Consider the following 20,483-nt stretch of genomic DNA (forward strand, 5'->3'; position numbering starts at 1 on the left):
AAACGTGCTACCATTGCTTAATCACAGATGACTGTTACAGACAAAATTATAAATAAAGTAAGATTCTGAAACATGTTACCAAAACATGGTAGATTAGATTAAAGGGCCACACTGCCTTTATAACGTGTGTATTTCTGGGAGTGAAAACCACATAGCACTACGACAGCACGGCATTAAACATACAGTACACTTGGATTCTTATATCAGTAAGAATTGGGCCTTTATGGCATTAGGAGGCTAATTCTATCAGCTACACCTCATTGGAAATCATACAGTTGCAGCTGTGGAGCCATAGGCCTACATGCCTTCTGTCTGAGATTAGTCAAGGCTTATTCAGAGAATGCAGAGGGGGACTCAGTCTTGTGGCGGTGTGCCATCTATTAGTGCCTAGTCAGGAACAACTGAGGGCACTTCCTCTGAACAGCTGCGTACAGGGTTTAACAGAGCTCACCGGCCAGACTTCAGCACAAAGACACTCAGCACCTCAGCAGCTCCTTCCACTGTCTGAGTCATGTCCCATCCTCAGCCCGGCACTGGCAGCAGTAATCTGATGTGTTCCTACACTTCTGTGCTCTCGGTGTCTCAGGCAAACAATTAGGGGACATGCCAGAAGGCCAGAGCAGCACCAGCCAGCCACAGGTCAGGAAATGGCGTGGCTGTGAGCCGTGGACAAGACTATTCCTGGAAGCGGATGTCTAACGGTGCAGGAATTTTCTTTATTCTTTTCTCGTTTCTGGCGATTAGGCGCGCATTAGTCAGCAATCTCAGCAAAGCCTGTCATGTCTGACTGGAATGTCAGTGATCTCTGCAGCATGGCCCGGCAAGACAAAGACAGAACAAGGGAATGCGTTGCAGAGACTTAATGCTGTCTCTGTTCCACTCCAAGAATCAAGCTCCGTTCTACAGGGACACAACCACTGCTTTTGTACCTCGTATATAGGGGTCCAGTCTTCTGGACCAATTCCAAAACATTTTTGAATAGAGGCTCATTACAATTGTCCACTTTAGGATTGTATAGATTGTGGTTTTTAATAAAGGCATAGAGGCCATAAGAGGCAAGAAACAAGAAAGCACCTCAGAATGACTCTGAGTTAACATGGCTTGCCTATACCACCCCTACACGTCTGCTGTGAAACTCTTCATTGCCAATGAACCACTGAAACTATTGACCTGGAGAAACACTGGCAGGAATACACCCATCTGTCTCACAACTGTCTGTTTCTTTCTCGTAACTGGCTCAGCATCGCCTGTTCAGATATTTCTTCGGCACTAGGAAGGCAGAACAATGTGAGCCTGTGCAGAACCGGGGGCAGCACTCATTGAGGGAACCGCTGGGCTGATATGCAGGAGGAATATGTAAAGTCTGCAAAGGATGTTTAGGTCATACCCTGGCTTCCTACACTCCTAAATTCTAATCGTGGAAATTGCTTATAAATGGCTCTATTGAGGCAGGACTTACTATAACCTCAAAATATTTCATCAGTGTGACCCTCTTCTAATGCAAAGAGTCTACTACTGTACATTGTGACAAAGTCAGACTCAAGAATTAACCCTGTTCTTTAAATAGCCATACTCTTCAGGAAAATACAGGATTTTACTCCTAAAATGTTTTACTTTTCCCCCCTCCATATACATCTACATAGTGTATACATATACACTACTTAAAATGCAGTATGTATTTCACAATGAAGGGGAAGACATTGTTGCTATATCCATCTATTGACTACAGTTTAAAGGAGAGTAGGGAACTTAAAACAAAAATAAAAAAAGCTTATGAATGAGGGGGTCTTTTCCCCAATGTCATAAAGTACATGTTTAACATAACAGAAATCAGCCATTCATTCAAGCGCAGTTCCTTCATTCTGTAACCTTAATACGCAAGTCTGTTTCACTGTAACCTTACACCAGCATGCCAGCCTTTTGGCACCTTCTCGTAGTTGGGCAGTTTAAGACATCCAGGTCCCTTATGACCTTATGGGATACAAGGGTAAAGCAGTGCTGTACTCACTCCCTGGAGGGTCTAGGTTGCTCAGAAGCCACAGGAACCTCCAGGAACTGAGTCTCCAGTTCATGGAGACCATGATGCAGCCATAAATGAGTGAAATCAGATGCAAGAGGTGAAGAGAAGGTTGATCTGAAACAGACTATAGGCCCGCTGGAATAACTCTCCGGACATCTGTTCTGAAGCCAGACTCGGCTCTAGTTCCCTGAACTCTGCCCATCTGGATGCACTCCATGGCAAGTCCACACAGGTTGCAGCATCGTGTGCTGGGTGTAAGAAAGTGTGCCGGCATTTGTCGAAACACAACATAAAATCTACACCTGAACTGCTGTTAAACACTACTTCTTCACTGCGCAGTACGGTTTCTAGGCCCCTGGGGCTGTTTTTTATAAAAATGGAACTTTGGTGGCTGCAGCAGAGTTTTGAGACTATTATTTACACGTTTTCTCCCATTAAAATACCTATTAAGCCCAGAAAGCTCAGTTCCACTCACTATAATTCCCAGGGGGCCCTGCAGTTTTCAGCCTGAGGTTTCCACGACAATCACACTGTAGAAACCTGGCTCTGGCCTGGGGTCACTGCTCCTGACCAGACTTGAGTGAACCTTGAACAGACACCTGCTGTTGTATGTGACACCTCAGAAATAGCTGAAAGTTGGGGTAACACATCATCAAGTATATCCAGTGGACCATGAGTAGAATGCAGACTCTTCAATCCCCATTCATGTTAATAAAATGGCTGGACTTGACTATTTACAACATTCTCCCAGACTGCACTCCAAAACGCTCAAAAGATGAAGTCCGCTTTTCTCACTGTCAGGGGACTAAAAACTGTCAGGGTATAAAAACTAGTCAAAACAAGAGCCTTCCAGGATCCTTTACTTAGTAATTGATTCCTAGAAGATCAAGAACATTGACAAGATGGGAAATAAAACGAGTAGTGTGGTTTATTGTATGCAGGTTGAGATGTACACAATTTATACAAGCGTGAGCACACTAATACGCCAGGACAGTATGAAAAAGAACCGCTCAGCTGATGTGCTTTGCATTTCATTTTTGGGACAAATGAAAAACAGGAGACACAGCCGGGAAGAATTTTGAAAAATAAAATCATTAATCTTTACCTCTACCACCTTTTCATTTTTATTTTTTTTATTAAGATCCCAAAAGAATAAATGGGGACTTGAGTTTGGAACACAAAACAAGCGAGCTCAGGTCCACACCCTGACTACCTGTATCTTTCAAAAGACAGCACACAATTCTGGCCTCTTGACACCGATCATGCAAGATCCAGGATAAGCAGCCAAGCTGGGGCATGATACAGAATTCCAAAACAGGGCACGGAAGGTAACAGACAGAAGCCCGCGCTGGAATCACAGACCAGTTTGTTTCCAGCCCTTTCCCAGAGCAACAGTGGCACAGTGTCATGGAATCATCCTGCACAGATCTTACCACACCAAAAAAAGCACGACACTAAACAGCAATCCTGGATGGCCCTGGAAAGCAGCTGCAGGACTATCATTAATCGGGGTCTGTGAAACTGATCCTTAATAAGTGACGTACACCAAGCAGAAAATCGCACAAAAACAAATGCTTCTTACTTGAGTGGCAATTCACGACAGAGTTTCCTAGGTTTTGGTAAAAAATCACATCTCCTCAACCAAAATAACCACAAGGAGAAAGGATTGGTTTAGAAAGCACTGTGCAATACCTTTCCACATCACGGTCATCATTTGCTACCTGCTGAACAGGAAACAGAAGAATGCTTTCCAAATAATCAACTATCGTTTTCACTTACTGTTAAGTAAGCTTTAACAGTGCACTCCAGAACATAAACAAGATGTTGCATCTCTGGGGGCTAATCTGATGTTCACATGAAAATGAAAATAGCATCACCTTAAAGAATGCAGACAGGCAATACAGTGCGATAATGCTCTTTGACCTTCCCAAACAGAGAGAGCTCACTGCAAAGAATTCTAAAAGCATAACTTGAAAGATGTGCAAACAGTGATGATAGCTTTATACGTAACTGTCATTACCATATGTCAAACACCCAAGTTTTTCCATGTCAGGCAGCACTTTGGTTCCTAAATCAGGTACGTGAGCTATAATCATGTCTTTAAGGCAAATCTTCAAGCTGTTTTTCATTTCCACACACGCAAACCTGTTGATTACAGGTAATGAATTTAAAACCAAAGGTTTAAATTCTAACAGCTTGTAAATGGTTTATCATTGTGGCTCTGCAATGCATGCAGATTTATCCACCCACTGGATTCTTTCCACCATTCTACGGCCGTTTGAAAGGATCATGTTAATTGCACTGAAACATTTTCAGCTCATTTCACAATGAACATGTTTGTCACTATTTCTTTTTAAATCAGGTTTCAGTTTAACAAGTTGGTGCTTTGTTTCAAAGCTGGATGCTGGTTATCTCACTTCTGTGGGACAAGTTCCATAAATTTTAAACAGTCTATAAATCACAGCAAACACGTACTGTATATGAAAAAATATGGAAAAAAATACTGAAAAATGTAAAACTCCCAATGAAGCTAGAATCATATTTAAATTAAGGGGGATTGAATAAAAGAATAAGGCAATAAAACGTTCTCTGTAGAGTTAAGGAAAAAAATCCCTTCACATCTGTGAATGACATACAGTAGCTGAGTTTTGTTCTTTTGGTGTGTACAACCCTCATACTTCTGAGCTGACCAAATAAAGGCATTCTTGTACCACAGCGCAGAGCAGAAACCCACAGAAGATTAGGTCATGGTGGATAAAGTCTGTTTTTCATTGCTTTAAGATAAAGGTGGGTCATGCGAATAAGACATTACATTATAAGGTGTGAACCACAAATTTCATTACATCACATCCAAATCCAGTGTATCTCAACTGTATTGCTTGGTGAAGTATTTGCAAGTTAATGAGAGCTTGTGGCATTATACTGATTAAATAAATGTATGTTGAATAGCATTTGCATATGTCACAGAAATTGTTACACAAATCTGATCTTCCAACAGGCGTCTACGCCGGCTTTGCAAGTCAAAATATAGTGGAGACAAAAAACAAAAATAGTTCGGAATTGTATTATACCCTATTGAAATCTGCCATGCAAATGGGGATGGGCAATAGAATGAAAGAAAGCCTTCATACATAAAGATGGCTATGAGCTCTTCAATTCTGCGGTCCATCTTCTCCCCAGCTGCCACAAACGCGCAGCTGAGAGACTCTTAAGTTATGCCATTTCCTTCATCACCCTACGAAGCAGAGAGTCTGCACTAAGACTCTGTCTTCGAGTCTGGACATTGGTTACAGGCTCACATACTGTACAATTTTTCATGTGCACAGGGACAGAATAATAGGCGTTTATTAATCAAAATCAGGCGGTTAGCTTCCTTTAAAACCCCAGACACCAGCCAGCATTTTACTTGTCCGTTAAAGCCACCAGAGGATTCTGCCACCTAACCAGGCTGTAATGGTCAAAACCTACGTTAGGTTCTAATTGCCTTGTCAAGGGATTATCACTCATCATTATCTGGTTGACTGCGACAGAAAGGAGTTTCTGAAAACATCCAGAGGCTTAGATTACTGTCAAAACATTTTTTTTTTAATTACAACTGGCAGGACTACCTCGCCATTGTGCTGTTTTACAGCTTTGCTCAAAATAAACAAAAAATAACTTAAGCAAGATATCCGATACATTTTCCATCTGCGCCTGAGAAAAACAAACACTGTTCTACGTGTGCCATTCCTAACTTTAAAAACTACTTTTGACTGTGTGTTGTCTCACAGAAGATCTCTTGTCTCGTTTCCTGTTTTGCAACCCAAACGTTGTATACTGCTGCAATGCACTGAAAGTGAGCTGCACACGCCCCGCTATATCCATTTTGTCACAGCTTTCCCTGTAATTACAAAGGTAGTTCCATGCGAGTTCACCATATGCTTTCCAATCGTTCATGTTTTATCTGGCTTCTACAGCAGTCGCTTATGCTAACCCGCCTTGCACATGGTTTAGAGCAGGGGCAGCGAGCACTGGCACGTCCGCATCACGGTGAGGATCTGTCCCAGACAATCCCAACTAATCAAAGAGATCTTCGAGCACCTGGGTTACGCCATGACGAGTCAGTTCAGTAAATGATTTATAAGGACTATGGCAGGGGTCCCCTATACTGGTCCTGGAGGGCTGGTGTTTCAGTTTCAGTCCAGCAGGGCTCCTACCAGCCTGAATCAGCTCATTATTGGCTCAAATTGACCTGTTCAACAGCTTCGCCCAGCTCTTCAAGCTCTGCTCCGAAGGGACCAGGAATGGACACCCAAACCTCCGGCAAGAAATGGATTTGACTACCCCCCTGACTCAGAGGAAGACGATGCACTGCCCATATGTGTGTGTGAAGCAGAGCAACAGCGTTCAGCCAAACTCTTCTGAGCGGCTGCTGCTGTAGAAATAACGGGTCAAAGCACAGACGTTTCTCCGCTTCCCGGAAAGCTGGTTTCAGGACTGCTGGTTATCTCAAGTTAAACCATTTAATCAGCTGGAGAACTGGCTACAAAAGGATACATACATGTATGTAACGATCATATTTCAGCTTTCGGCGACGGTAAAGTGCAAAAAGATTGAAGGATTGGTAACATAACCTACAGCGGTGAACTCTAAAACACGACCGGTCGTTACAGTGTAAAAGAGACACAACAGCCGACTTCAGAAAAGCTGCACAATGCTTCTTTCTCTGCAGCTCTGTATTAGATTAATCCACAGGTAAACACTCATTTAAAGAAATAATTAATAAGCGAAAGTTAGAAGCTGTTGTTTTTTTTTAACTAGGTTTAAGATTCTGTGTCACTACCAAAAGTTCATCGAGAACCTAGCCATGATTGAATAAAAGCAGGAGATGGCATCACACAAAATAATTGAAGCATTATTTGGATTAGTTCTGATTTCAGTGATCACTTAAGCACCCACCCGGACCCATCACCAAGTGAAACTACGGACCCAAATATAGTAACTTTCAAAGTACTACTGAAAGAATGACAACAATTTAAATCCCAATCATATCACGATATCATATACCCAAACTACATCTTCCCATACAGCGACCAAAGTAAATCTGTCATAGCTAACTGATGAAACAAAATATGTTGTACCAAAAAAAGTGTCCTTAAATCGTTAACAGAATTAGTAACCTAGAATAAAAGAATTTGCATTTTCCATCTCTTCCCCAACACAACCCCAAACACTGCTCTCGATTCTGCAATCCCTAGGACAAGAATAAAAAGCCTTGAAACAAAAATAAGAAGCCAAGATAAAACAAATAATAACCACCAGTATATTGCAGTGCAATATTCGATAAAAAATGATAAAGCGCATTTTTTTTCCTGCATTCATCTCTGTTCCGTGCCCTTGTCAAAATACAGGATACAGTTAAAACAGAAACAAGCCGATATAAAGCACGATACAGGCCGTAGTTCAATAAACCTCTGTTAATGCACCACCATCTAATTCAAAACGGGTAAACGAGGCAACAGTGGGGTCTTTAATTGAGCAGATATAAAAAGTAACAGTAAAGAGGGTGGACACTAGGCGTTTCGCACGGCACTTTTATATTTAAAGAGCATCCTAACCGGGCAGAAGGAAAACATCACTTACTTTCTCTTGTATTCGTCTCTTTCTCGCTTGACTTTGGCCAGCACGTTGTACAGCGCTCTGATTTCGGGGGTGATGGTATCGATCTGGACCCCGACCCCGTCCGGATGTGTCCAAGTCACGCCGGGTCCCTGAAGCGTCTCGAACCGCTCCCCGTGTCTTCGGACGTGGGTGAAGCTCCAGATGGTGCCGGGCAGCCGGGAGTGCAGGTAGGGGGGCCCGGGCATCTGCGGTTCCGAGGACGTGAAGTCGGTCTGGACCGCTTGCTCTCGGGTGTATCGGTATCGGGGCTGCTGCTCCAGCAAGGCTTGCTGCAGCTGCTTCTCCAATAACTTGTTCCTGCGCTCCAGTTCGTGTACTTTGGCGAGGAAGCACCGGAACCGTAGGTTGAGGGTCTTCAGGACGTGGATGTTGGATCCCAAGTCGTTGCGCAGAGCGCTGGTCACCGGCGCGCCCGAACCTCCAGTAGCGGCTCCGCTGACGGGGACAACGACCCCCGCCGCTGCCTCCGCGAAAAGTAAAGAGTTCATCATTTTTGTCTCTTAACAAACTGCGAAAAAAAAATAATCCGACGTATACCCAACTCAATATATCTCGGTGAAAGCTGCGTCTCCGTTTCGTCTGTGCTTAAAAGCCAACGCCAGTGTTCTCGTCCTCTCTCCCCCCACCAGCACCCCCGTCCAAAAAAAAAAAGGCCAGAGAGTCCTCCGCGGACTTTCCTATGCTGCGAATCCTTGAAATGAGGCTGGCAATGCGGCTGGATCTGGTGCAGCCATTGCTGTCATTCCTTTCGCGTAAAGAAAAATTGGCGACCTTTTTTCTTTTAAGATCCCGGATTAAAAAATAATAATATGATAAGTATATAAAAAACAAAACAAAAATAAAACAGTATAAAAGAGGCCGCTAGCTTTGTTTTTCCATGCTCAGACCTAAGGATGGGCATGCGGTGTTACTGGCGCATCCCTTGCTGTCATTTTGTCTGAAACGCATACAGTAATATGAAACACGGTGCGCCCGGCTTTCTGCTTTATCGCTTGTGCTGCTGATGCTGTAATGTCTCTCGATTTACATCCGCCTCCTTACGCTGTTTCAAGCCTCTGCCATTCGCTTTCGGCAACTCCTTTGCAGCAGTCGTGCGCATCCGAGCGCTGCCTCCTAGGGGCTCCAGGATCGTGTTGCAACACCGGGCAGCCGAATCCCATCCCGAGCGAAGTTCGGAGGCAGAAAACCTGTCTGAAGTCAAATGATTAACTCAATAATATTAATTTACTTGGTCTGGTGGGCTTTACTACTGCGCTAACCATTGCATGCCGACGGTTGTGATGAAGTTACGCTGTTGTGTTTTATCGTGTTTGCGAATGAAAGGCGAATTAATAAATTATACTTATATTGTTATTGGTAGTTTTAGGAGCAGAGGCTGCAGCCCCTCCCTCAGTTCGAAGACTAAGGCGAAGTTAGTAAGTTAATTCTGTGTGTACATACATCAATGTGCCCCGAGGTGGACATACAGCTTGAAGCCATTGTTGAAAACAGCTGGATAATATTTTCTTGAATTTATTAAGCATTTCATGTACAGGAAGTATATTCCTCGCCACAGTGACACAGGGCAGCCATAGTAATCCCAATGCACAGCACTTCAGGTCAGTGGAAAAGAAAGGAACTGCTTCAGTTGAATTTAGGGGAAACCATGATTTAACAGTAGAGATAGAGACAGATAATACTTTATTAATCCCGGAGGGAAATTGATGTGTTACAGCAGTCCAGCCCAAGACAAGCAAAACAGACATCAGAATAGTTATAAAACAAAAGACGACAAAATAAATAAAAATAAATAAATACATAGGTGTGTGCAAAATGTGCTGATCGTAGTCACTGTAAAAACAATAAAATATGTGCAAAATGTGCATAGGTTTATACAGACTGATTGTCCAAAAAGTACAATGGAGCAAACATGCTGTCCATAGACGAGCAGACGAAGGGCTAACAGTCCTAGCCTAGGGCAGCGTTATACACCCTGACAGCCGCCGGGAGGACAGACCTGCGGAAACGTTCCCTTGAACACCGTAGCTGGAGCAGTCTGTTGCTAAAAGTGCTCCGCTGCCCAGTAACAGTCCCAAGAAGCGGATGAGAGGTGTTGTTCATGATGGCTGTGAGCTTGGTCAGTATTCTCCTCTCAGCCACCACCTCCAGGGGGTCAAGGCTCATCCCCAACACAGTGCCAGCCTTCTTGATAAGTTTATTGAGCCTATTTGCATCTTTTGTCATGATGCTGCTGCCCCAGCACACAACAGCGTAGAAGATAGTACGGGTGGCACCGTGGCGCAGTGGCTAGCCCTGCTGCTTCACAGCGCTGGGGCCCTGGCTTCAGTTCCTGGGGTGCTGTCTGCATGGAGTTTGTATGTTTTCCCCGTGTTCACGTGGGTTTCCTCCCACAGTCCAATGACATACAGCTACAGTATACTAATTGGCTTCTGGGAAAATTGGATCCTAATGTGTGTGTGCAGCGTGCAATGGACTATCCAGGGTGTGCCCTGCCCTGGTTAGGCTCCAGCTCCCCTGCAACTGTGAACTGGATAAAGTGGATGGGTTTGATGGTCCGTTCTTTTATCTGATTTTTCAGTGAAAATGAAATTCCTTCAGGACTCAAATGACTCCATGAACTCAAAATTAAGTGATTCTAGCATTTTAACGCATTAGTCACTTGACTTCATACAATAAATTATTTATGATCGTCATACAAAGGCAGACACCAAAGGTGATGATCACAACTTGTATTTTATGCATATGTTGAGAAGCCCTGTTTCATGCTGTGATTGGAAAGTTTCCAAGATACAATGAATGCGTGCCAAGCGTTTGTTTTTAACTGTCATACCTTGGGTGGGTCTGTCTTGCTGTATCCTAACAACTGAAATGTGTCACATCCTCCCTCCCCTCACAATAAATAACGCTTTACTGTTTAACATCAGCAGGGGAGTTCACATAGCTTTGATCTCTGTGCTGTAATAAAGGCTACTACATGCCCCAGGGCTGAGATATCCAACCTTAAATCTTATTAAACCTCCTTTGTTTAGGGTGTGATTATATGTATGTTCGGTTACAGATTTCAATTTTTTTTTCAAAGGCTTAGAAGTAACTGCAAGGTTAGACGTAGGTAGTATTTTTTTTCTAAAGTGTATTATGTTCACAAACAGCAAGTTACTATGATACAAGGTGGGATCTGCATAGAGATATTGATTGTCAATGTTTTATATCTAATGTTAATGTTTGTTTAAATATCATTATTGCTTATATTACGAATTGCCAATGAAGTCTGTCATTTTTCAATTCCAATTACACTTTAGAATGTAGCTCTGACTTTGAGGCTTTGTTTAATGTAGTTGTGTTCAAATGGGGCAACAACACGACTGTACTAACATCGAAACCGGAGCTGTAATGGCATATATGATGAAACTGTAAAATTTACTATGTACTAATTTTTTGCAGTTTTCATTCGTCTACTCCAAATTACCTTTCAAATCTAATTGGCTGCCAAGAAAAGCCTGCTGTCCAGTAAAGTTGGGCTATGCCTTACCTGGTATGTCAGGGTCACCTGTGACAGTGTAGAACCCTGTGGAAGCTGGTCTTGCTTAGTCATTTTATTGTGTGATAACGAAGATGGAGAGGAACGTTTTAGGAACATGCATTTTGCCACTTTGTCTCAGATTAGCCCGTCCGCATTGATCATCTCCAATCTATGATTGTCCTAATTTTAAGGCTAATTAAAGTCCAATCTAGGTCTGTTGTTGCCAACTCATAGCGCTAGAGTCCTGTCATTGGTGTGTGCACACCTGTGGTTTACGCAACGTCTGGGTTGGCATACACTGTTCTGGACCCTAATTAAAAAGGAGATATCTTAGAAATTCAAAATCATAACAAAGAGCAGGCCTTCATACTAACAAGGACAATTACATTTTTTTTCTGATATTTATTGTTACCTCACATGCTTTTATATGCAACCCCGCAAAAACATCTGCAATACTATAAATGTACATGTCCTGTAACAGCTAATCTCTGGGGTAACCAAGTGTTATTCTACTGCTGCGCTACATGCATTTAAAACAGCTGTTTCATACTTGTACATAAGGCAGTGACTTCTCGTTCTCTCTAACTTTGGATACTGTAGTATCTCATAGCAGGTTTGTAACAGCTCACATGGGGAAGCAGCTGATGCACTGGATAAAGAAAACTGGATTCAGCATTTCTGTTATTACCCAGGTATTGTACTTGGGGGTGATCATTGGGGCCTCAGATCAAAATATAAGGAACATTCTTTATAAACAGAATTTTTTAAGGGCAACAAGGTTACCAGGCTTGATAGCCTTGGCCACATTCCTTTTTACAGAAGAATGTGAGCAATCTAAGGTTACATTCCTTTTCACAGAGGGGCAAGACTGTTGACCTTTGCCAAAAGAGGCTTGAGTTCTAGTCCTGGCTATTTCTCACTACTCCTCCTCTTGATCTCCAGATAAGTGCTTGTGATTTGATCAGAATGCGCTTCTGAGGGCTACTGTGAAGACATTCAGATAAACAAACACATTGGATGTCTACTATAAGCTTGCAAATGGATCTCTGAAAGCTAACAAGCAGACTGCAAGCTGGTTAGACCTGTACGTTGGTGCCAATGCTCAACTGGTCTTTAAGAACATTTACACAAAGCCAGAAGATAGCCCTGCTGTTCCATAAGAGATTAATGGAATGGTTTCTTTTTTCCCCATTTGGAATTCTCACCAACACTTGGGCTTTACACATGCATCGGTTCTCCATTTTGCTCTTGTAGGCAAACTCACCATTAAACAAGTATCAAAATCCAACCCAATCCCATAAAAACACTTACGCAATTGTATTTCCAGTAGCCGGCTCAGTTTGTGTCCATGCATCCATCTTTTTCATACCGCTTCTTCCAATTCAGGGGCGTGAGGGAGCTATTCCAGCCATCAATGGGTGCAAGGCAGGGCACACAGAGAGACGCGCACACCCTCACACCAGCAGCCAATTAACCTACCACTTGGTTTTTGGACTGGGAGGATGATGTTTTTCCCCCCACTTTGAAAGACAATTTTATTAATCAAGAAAAGAAGTAAAGAACTGAGGTCCTTTGAGGCCATAAACATGAGGGAAAAACACACAAACACAACACCGATAGTAACCCAGCTCCACACTCACCCCTCTGCCACTGTGATCAAACAGAAAATGCCAAATATTTGTTTTTATGCAAAAATGCAATCTTGCCAATACTGGGTAAGTCTTGCCAGAAAACTATTTAACCAGCTTTATATGAATATCAAAATGCATAGAGAAGCCTACATTTGGCAGAGCTGCTCTTACAATGTTTTACACCCTCAGGCTGTTACACTAACAGACAGGAGAGTTGCAGGAATCAGTGCTGTCATCTGTCATGTCAATAAAAACAAAGATAATTGTTTAACGTGAGAATACTGGTGCCAAAGAACAGTTAAACACTAATCAAGTGTTCTGAAACATTAACTGGCATTTTAAATCCCTCAATGTGTATAATAACCTGCCATCGGTTGACACCTTGGGCTCTTTTTATGAAGAGTTTTGTGCCAACTCTTTTTAACAGAGAGCAATTAAAAACATTCCCTAGAAATTGGGTAATCCAAGACTTGTTTTTTCCTCCACCTTTAAAGACACCTTTATTTACCAAGAAAAGAAGTTAAGAACCTGGGTCCTTTCAGACTGAATTCCACAACTGAATCAAGACTGCCAGTTGTTTGCTCAACTCATACTGTATTTAGTCATAGGTGCTTTGGTTTAAATAAGATAAGGTTTAGATGGGGGAAAAAAGATATGGTTTTAATGCCATTAAATTTGTTTTCAAAAGGACTCGTACAGTACCTGTGGACAATTGTGCCGATTCTTATACAGATTATCAGAACATTCTGCAAGACTGAGAAACTAAGGAATCTGAACCGGGATGGGTATTTGGCCCCTCAATTAATTGATGCGTTTCACTAAATCCCACAATAATGAAAATCCTAATCCCAGAAGAGTGGTTTTAGGGTCACATTCTCTAGAATTTATAAAAATGGTTCAATGCAGTCTGAGCTCTAAACAGGAGGTCAAGTGAGATTTGAATAGGTCCTCCTAGCCAGCCTCTTTATTAACTATCTGATGGCTGAAATTAATTTCATTTCCCCATACCTCTAGTACTTCATAACTGCAACTGAAGCTGGTTTACCAACACACTAAGTAAACCTGCAGCCCTTGTATATTTCCTTATGGCTTCTTATATCCCAGTGCAGCTGTTTACTCACCTATGGCATTGATTTTAAAACTGAGAGGCAATATGAAAGGAACATGCCACTGCTTCCAATATGTATGTGTTCCATTTTAACGCTACTCAGTAGATTTATACAGTACATTTGTGAAAAATTCTACAAGTTTATTAAGCATGCCAACTTCAATCTGCCTTGTTAAAAAAAAAGCACGACTGATTTTTACTGTGCTTTAAAATGATCAAAACTTGAAACTTGAAAATCAGCAGAACGGCTATTGCACATAGATATTTTTCTGAATATTTACAATTACATTTTGTATAGATTTCAATGCTGTTATTCGGTATTAAAATGTGCAAATCTGAGTTTGGCGATCCTGGACAAATATGAAAAGTCAAGGCAAAAGCTTAAGTATCCATCAGTAAATCTGTAATCAAGGAGGAAATAATAATTAAGGTCATATTTGAGCAGGGCTTTAGTAAGAAGCTCATCTGAAATCACTTGTAGGACAAATCCCTCACATAGGAGAGCACTTGCTGCAATCAAAGCTCATATTAGCTTTAAAATGATGTGCCGTCTGTTTTGGTTCTCCTGACAATTTCCAGCTCTTTGCTGCTTCTAACTACAGAATTTCCTGCCAAATTGAGCAAATCCAGGCATTTTAACAGCGTTCTTTTTATTTTGTGACTATTTAAAAAAAATCCTTAGAACAGCTGAGAGTTAAAAGTGAAAGATTCACATCTTTTCCTGGAACACCCAACCACATTTTAGCCTGAAAGAAAATGAATCAGACTAAACCTGCTCACGAACGAGGGAGATGAGAGATATTACAACAGGCTAATATACACAAATAAATTTGGCCAGACACTCAGTTATTAGAGCTTTATTAATTTTTAGCTAATCCAAAAAGCAAACATCCAGCAACAGTTGCACATTATCGCAGCAGGAACAGGCAAAAAAAACCACTATGAGGTGTGAAGCAAACCTTACACCATGCATTCAGCTTTGAGTACAAGGGTGCCCTTTGAAAATTTGCATATATGTATACTTTTCTTGTATAGAATTCCCTTATCACTGAGAATGTACTCAGTGGCACCATACTTGCAAAAACATTAATAAAATATCAGCTTGATTCTTCCATTGGATATTTTTATATTCTGAACTCAAGACAATTTGCAGAGGGAACAAAAACTGGGTGGAGCTCTGGGCTGGAGAGGGGAGATCAGAGCCTAAATTGAAACCAAACCAAATAACTACTCCCCCACAAAAAAAAGAACTCCTTTTAAACAGAGAACAGGCCATTTCTTAATTTCCTTCTTCAGGACAGTGCTACAGCACCAGCAATAGAAATTGTAGGGCACGTCAAAACATGTCATTTCACTAAAACTGGGTAATATATTGTTAAATTTTAAAAACAAACCATTTTTTGTCTGTTTTTGTTTTTCTCTCCTTTTTTTGTAAATAAGAAACACCTACACACGCATGCTGCTTTTTAAACATAAAAAACAGAATTTTAACAAGTCAGAGTCGAGTCCAATGACACCACTGTAAAAACCAAGGAAAAAATTGAAGGACACAGGACACAGATCAGGGTCCTGTGATTTCAAAGGAAACCTTTTCTCCAGCTTCTCAGAGCTTTATTTATATTCTTTAAATGAAAACGTCTATGCACTGATCAAATTAGACTAAATTTGTGGGTCCACATTTGCTAGTGACCCGCAATGTTGGATCAGTCAACATGGGGGTGAATCTTTGATTTGTGTGTTGTTACATGAACCTTTACGGTTCTGAATGCATAAACTCTTAAGGCTTTCTTGTTTTAAGAGTTACGTTTCAAGAGAATTCCGAAAAAACAAAACAAAACTGAAGGCTGCTGAAATGAAAGTCTTGCGCAATGGAGGTTGTGTGTGCTGAAAGAGAGGTCAGCCCCAAAACTCAGGGGTACCCTGGGAGGTGCCTGCCGCAGAGCCCTGGTGACCAGACACCAGCGCAGAGAAGTCAGAGGTCCAGTGTGGCAGGGTTCTTCTGTGGAATCACACACTCAGGGCACAGAGTTGAGAAGGTCCTGCAGGAAGCCATCAGGGTCTGGGATTTCAGACAGCAGTCCTGGCAAAACGGGGATTAAGTCATTTTTAAGATGGTGTCAGCAGCTGCCTCTTACAAAAGACCTATGTGACAGCTACAGTGCATTGCTGTTAGGAACACATAATCCAGATGTGTACCGAGCATTATCCTAAACAAAGTAAAAGCTGATGGTTCCCTTTATGATATTAGTTTGGCTGCCACCAAAATGGACTTTGTAGATCATGGTTCCAAATTATAAGGATATTTTCAGTCAAGAGAAACCAGTTAGTATCAACATTGGGAGGAAGATATTTCTTAATAAGAATCAGATATGAAATAGATCTTGCAATTCCCTCACTTATATAGATCTACCTTAATCGTGTCTCATCACAGTGTTAATAAAAATTGTCTACTTATAAAAACGTCAGGCAGTGCTGATTGCTAAAGCCTTCTGCTACTTCACCAACACCACAGTAGTCTGTTACTGACCTACAACATCCAGGAATTCAGAGAAGGACTCCGCGGGCATGAGCTCTTCCTGAAAGGTGCGCAGCACCTTTTCTGAGGCCTCATAGATGGGCATGTCGTTGTGCCGCACATACTCTGCCAGGGAGAAGGACCAGCCTCCCTCTGTATTGCTGGTGGGCACTTTCTGTTGAAGAACAAAGGCAGTAGGGTCAGACACTGGCAAGAGCAGTGTTCTTCTCGAATAGCCAGCTGAGCAATGCCATGACAATGGATTAACTTTGCCACAGCTTACCTGGTGTGCCCACTGGCACCCCAGGAGTTCCCTGCCTTCATTCACAAAGACCAGCCTTACCTGGAAGAAATTAACACTGTGCCCAGCCCCTGGCATCAGTAGACAATTCAAAGCTATCGTGAAACCTGTCTGGAGAATCCCTCTTCAGCTGCAGTGTCAGACTAAGGAGGAAACTGAACTCCAGTTGGGGGAAAACCGATTATAAAGCAGTTCTGTGCATTAACTGCTCTGTTATGGAACTGACACCATGCGTGTTTAAATTGTGTCACAAAACAAGGCGTGATGCCTGCTGCTTGTGACAGTCTGTAAAAAACAACTTAAAAATGCTTAAAATGTTTTCTAAAAAAACAATTGCTCAGCATGAAAGCTGCTTAAGATACCTAAAAAAACAAACAAAACAATGAACCCTACTTGACACTAAAGCTCCTAATGGCAAATCCCCTATTAAAAGATGTAGCTGCAAAGTCAAACCTTTGACATTGAATTATCAGTGAATCTCTGAGCTGTTTGGGCACGTTTGTTTGAGAAGAGCGCTCTTGATTACTGTAGTGAAAGAGCTTTGTTAGAATAGTTAAGACTAGAGATGTGATATTGTTAAATATAAGCCTTCACTGGAATCATTGCTATCACATAATAAAACCATCTTATTTTTCAGTACCATGTGATAGACCTATTTAATTTAAACGAAGAAATGCAAAGGGATAAACTGCTTAAAAAGATTGTTTACACAGTTCCAATCTCATTTCCAAGTTTTTTTTCTTCCTGGAAGCTTTACTGTACATATTTTTTAAAAAAAGATTTTGACCAAAGCTGGGAGTTGAAAGACATTCCTCAGCATTACTTCATACACAAGGAGAGACAATTGCAGGGAAACGCATGTCAATCAAAAGAGGTCGACTGCCTTTGGCAGCAGATCGTCATGACGGCAAAGAGGAATTACAGCTTCCACTTTCATCGTAAACAATTCTGTCGCTAGGTCACTGCTGACCGTCTCTTTCTTGTGCTAAAGTTAACTCATAAACAGCAGATCACATCGGACACTAGGCATTATGAGAGAACCAGTAGGGCAATTTCTTCGCCCACAGGGTTTCTATGAAAAGGTCCCTCCTTACCTTAAACATATCGTAAATGAGGTCCACCAGGCCCCAGAAGAGAAGAGGAGAGCGGTACACTGCATACTCCTTCACAGCTTTGTCTGTCAGTCTGAAAGACATCACAGCGCATGGCTCAGTCAAACCCCTGGCGCAAAAACGCACTCTCCGTTCGACAGACCACAACCTCACTCAGTCTTTAGTTCCACCTACAGCTTTCTAGAAAACTCTTCCACAGGAAATAAAAAAAATGTCCTCGGTGCGAGGCCACAGTCTTACACTGAAGTTTCAAAGTCTGATGGCTGTTCGTAGACTTTACACAAAACCCCGTTATATCCACATTCTCTCATTTCAGTGTTTAAAATTGGCATGGAGAACATCGAGAAGTAAAAGGTTTAAACAATTCTTCCATGATGTCAGCATATACAATGCTGGCCAAAAGATCAGTTTCTTAACAGGTTTCTATAGATGTCACAAGTCAGTGACTGATGCACCATATGTGTTGCTCATCATACAGTAATACAACCTGAGACAGAATACTAAACTCCACTCTTTTCAGTTTAGCTGGGATTGACCTCTTTAGCTCTTCAGTGCACTCTGTTGATTATCTATAGCAGCTCAACAACAATGCAAGACATCTATCTCAAAAGAAGTTGGCCGTTGTCTACTGTAAATACAGTATACACCCGTGCCTGAGGTGAGGTCCTAACATTATGTAACTTTTACTGAAAAGATACAAGGGAAGGGCTTAAGGTGGAATTTTGGACTTGATACAAAATACTTGTTTTATTGTAGCATGTAATTATCTTAATTAGTTTTGTAACTGTACCATAAGTGGCACGTTGTACCTGCTTTGTGGGTGGGTACCTGTTTCACTTCAGCACGTGAATCAAGGTTTACAGGGCCGTGATTCTGTCTGCAGTGTACAACGTGAAGTCTCTGTTTAAGTCCCCACGCACAAGAAATACCCACTGAATCCGGATGAGCACTAACATCAGGGTATGATCAGGGTTTTCTTCAGCAACAAACATGTTAAAAATTCTTGCTTTATCAAAGAAGGGCTGGATCTTGTATTGACTCTGTCACAGAGGCATCGTACTACTGACCTGTCAGTTAAATATGTATCCCCACTGCAGGACATGTATTTAAGCAATGAAGAAAAGACAGGTTTATAAAGCAAGCTATCATCTGCAAAAATGTGTACAGTCAATGCTATGCACTGAGGAACAAAGAATTTTAGTATGCATACAAATGACACCGCAGGACAACAGTTAATGGACAACAGTACACTCAGGCCATTCTAACAGTGTAAAATCTCTAGTACCCCTATGTACTGTTCCATTTGTGTGCGTACCAGATTTCACTACTTCACAGTGCAGGGTTTACGATATATTTTCAAATATATTATTATATTATCAGCCAACCTGTAACCTGTTAATTTTGCTGCATATCTGACATTGTCAATGGCTGTAAAAAAAAGGCTCCCTAAATCCAGACAATTTCATGCCAAGACATCTGAAATATACACCTGAAAATGAAATCCCTCTGCAGTAACAGGCAAAGGTTATGACCTCCAGATTTATTTAGGACCTATAGATGAAAAGATAACCACTGCCTTACCCCTCAGATCTGTCAGGGGAGGAAGAAAGCTCTCTGCTTTCATTAATGTCAATGCCTCATTTATTATTCAAGAATAATGTAGTCTCTAGCTGGTGAAGCTATGACAAAGCTGCTGCCTGTCCTAGGCACTTAAAACTATTCTTCCACACAAGGCTGGCCAAAAGCAAGCAGCGAAAATGCCCATTCTGTAAGTCTTCTTTGCATCTTCTAGCTCTTTAAACCAGAAATCTGAGAAGCTCTTGAGATCCACAGGCTTTCTTGTTTCAGGGCTATTAGTGGATGTGTTTTAGTTATGTGATGCTAAACCTATTTGGCGAACTGTCACAAGGAAAAACCTGAATGGACTGTGGGAAAGAGTATTTACTGTCTGGAAAGCAATAGAGAAGAGGGTCATTATGGACATATAAACTACTGCAGTTTATTTCTCACCACGTCAGAATGGGTCTGCATTGCCAGAGAAATCTACAGGAGGAAAAAACTGAATCCCCTAGAAAGGTTCACCCGTTAAGTCCATTGATCTTATGTTCTTGCACATTTTAACAGCAGTGAAAAAGCAGAGATCCATTAAAAACAATACAACAAAGAGAAATCAGGCAGCTGCTGTGCACAGATTATAGATTAGTTTAGTCCTGCATTAATGGAAACCTAAAAGCTTTATTGATTAAAAAAACACTGGTGAAGTTGGTCTCTTGGAATGATCTTAAGCAAAACATTTAACACAGATCAAGATCACAAGACAATAGTAACAGGTAGGGTACAGTTCAGTCCATCAAATCTTTCATTGATCTTACAAAAATAGCTGAGTTCAGATCAGATCGTGAAAAGTGCAGGCTGCAGAACTGAAGAGCTTGCAATGTACAAACTTTGATATCTCCACAAAAATCCTAACCAAGAAAAACTGATCCACCAACTGTTCTTCAAAGCAGAGTAAGGAAATCAGAGTAAGGAAAAACAAACCGTCACAAAAGAAAGTCATATGGGGACATGTTGCTTCCACAGGGATTTTTTTTTTAAAGCTATTATAACAACCACCC

General features: G+C 41.6%; 2 protein-coding genes across 9 annotated transcripts in view; both read right to left on the reverse strand.

The window, feature by feature from the left end:
* LOC102684376 (intermediate filament family orphan 2) overlaps nucleotides 1-8,820 on the reverse strand; it is a 48,047-nt gene extending 39,227 nt beyond the window's left edge. Inside the window, exon 1 of one of the 2 annotated variants that reach the window (XM_015337229.2) lies at nucleotides 7,643-8,820. In XM_015337229.2, the coding sequence (XP_015192715.1) occupies nucleotides 7,643-8,172 (530 nt within the window). In that variant the 5' untranslated portion in view covers nucleotides 8,173-8,820. The remainder of the gene's footprint in view (nucleotides 1-7,642) is intronic. The other variant, XM_015337230.2, reaches the window with a different exon arrangement.
* Nucleotides 8,821-14,781: 5,961 nt separating this feature from the next.
* ubr4 (ubiquitin protein ligase E3 component n-recognin 4) overlaps nucleotides 14,782-20,483 on the reverse strand; it is a 69,819-nt gene continuing 64,117 nt past the window's right edge. For all 7 annotated transcript variants that reach the window (XM_069183945.1, XM_069183944.1, XM_069183941.1 and 4 more), the window contains 3 exons: nucleotides 17,851-17,941; nucleotides 16,468-16,630; nucleotides 14,782-16,020 (listed from right to left, as the gene is read on the reverse strand). In XM_069183945.1, the coding sequence (XP_069040046.1) occupies nucleotides 15,956-16,020; nucleotides 16,468-16,630; nucleotides 17,851-17,941 (319 nt within the window). In that variant the 3' untranslated portion in view covers nucleotides 14,782-15,955. The remainder of the gene's footprint in view (nucleotides 16,021-16,467; nucleotides 16,631-17,850; nucleotides 17,942-20,483) is intronic.

The sequence above is a fragment of the Lepisosteus oculatus genome, chromosome 25 (genome assembly GCF_040954835.1).
Source record: "Lepisosteus oculatus isolate fLepOcu1 chromosome 25, fLepOcu1.hap2, whole genome shotgun sequence".
Lineage (NCBI taxonomy): Eukaryota > Metazoa > Chordata > Actinopteri > Semionotiformes > Lepisosteidae > Lepisosteus > Lepisosteus oculatus.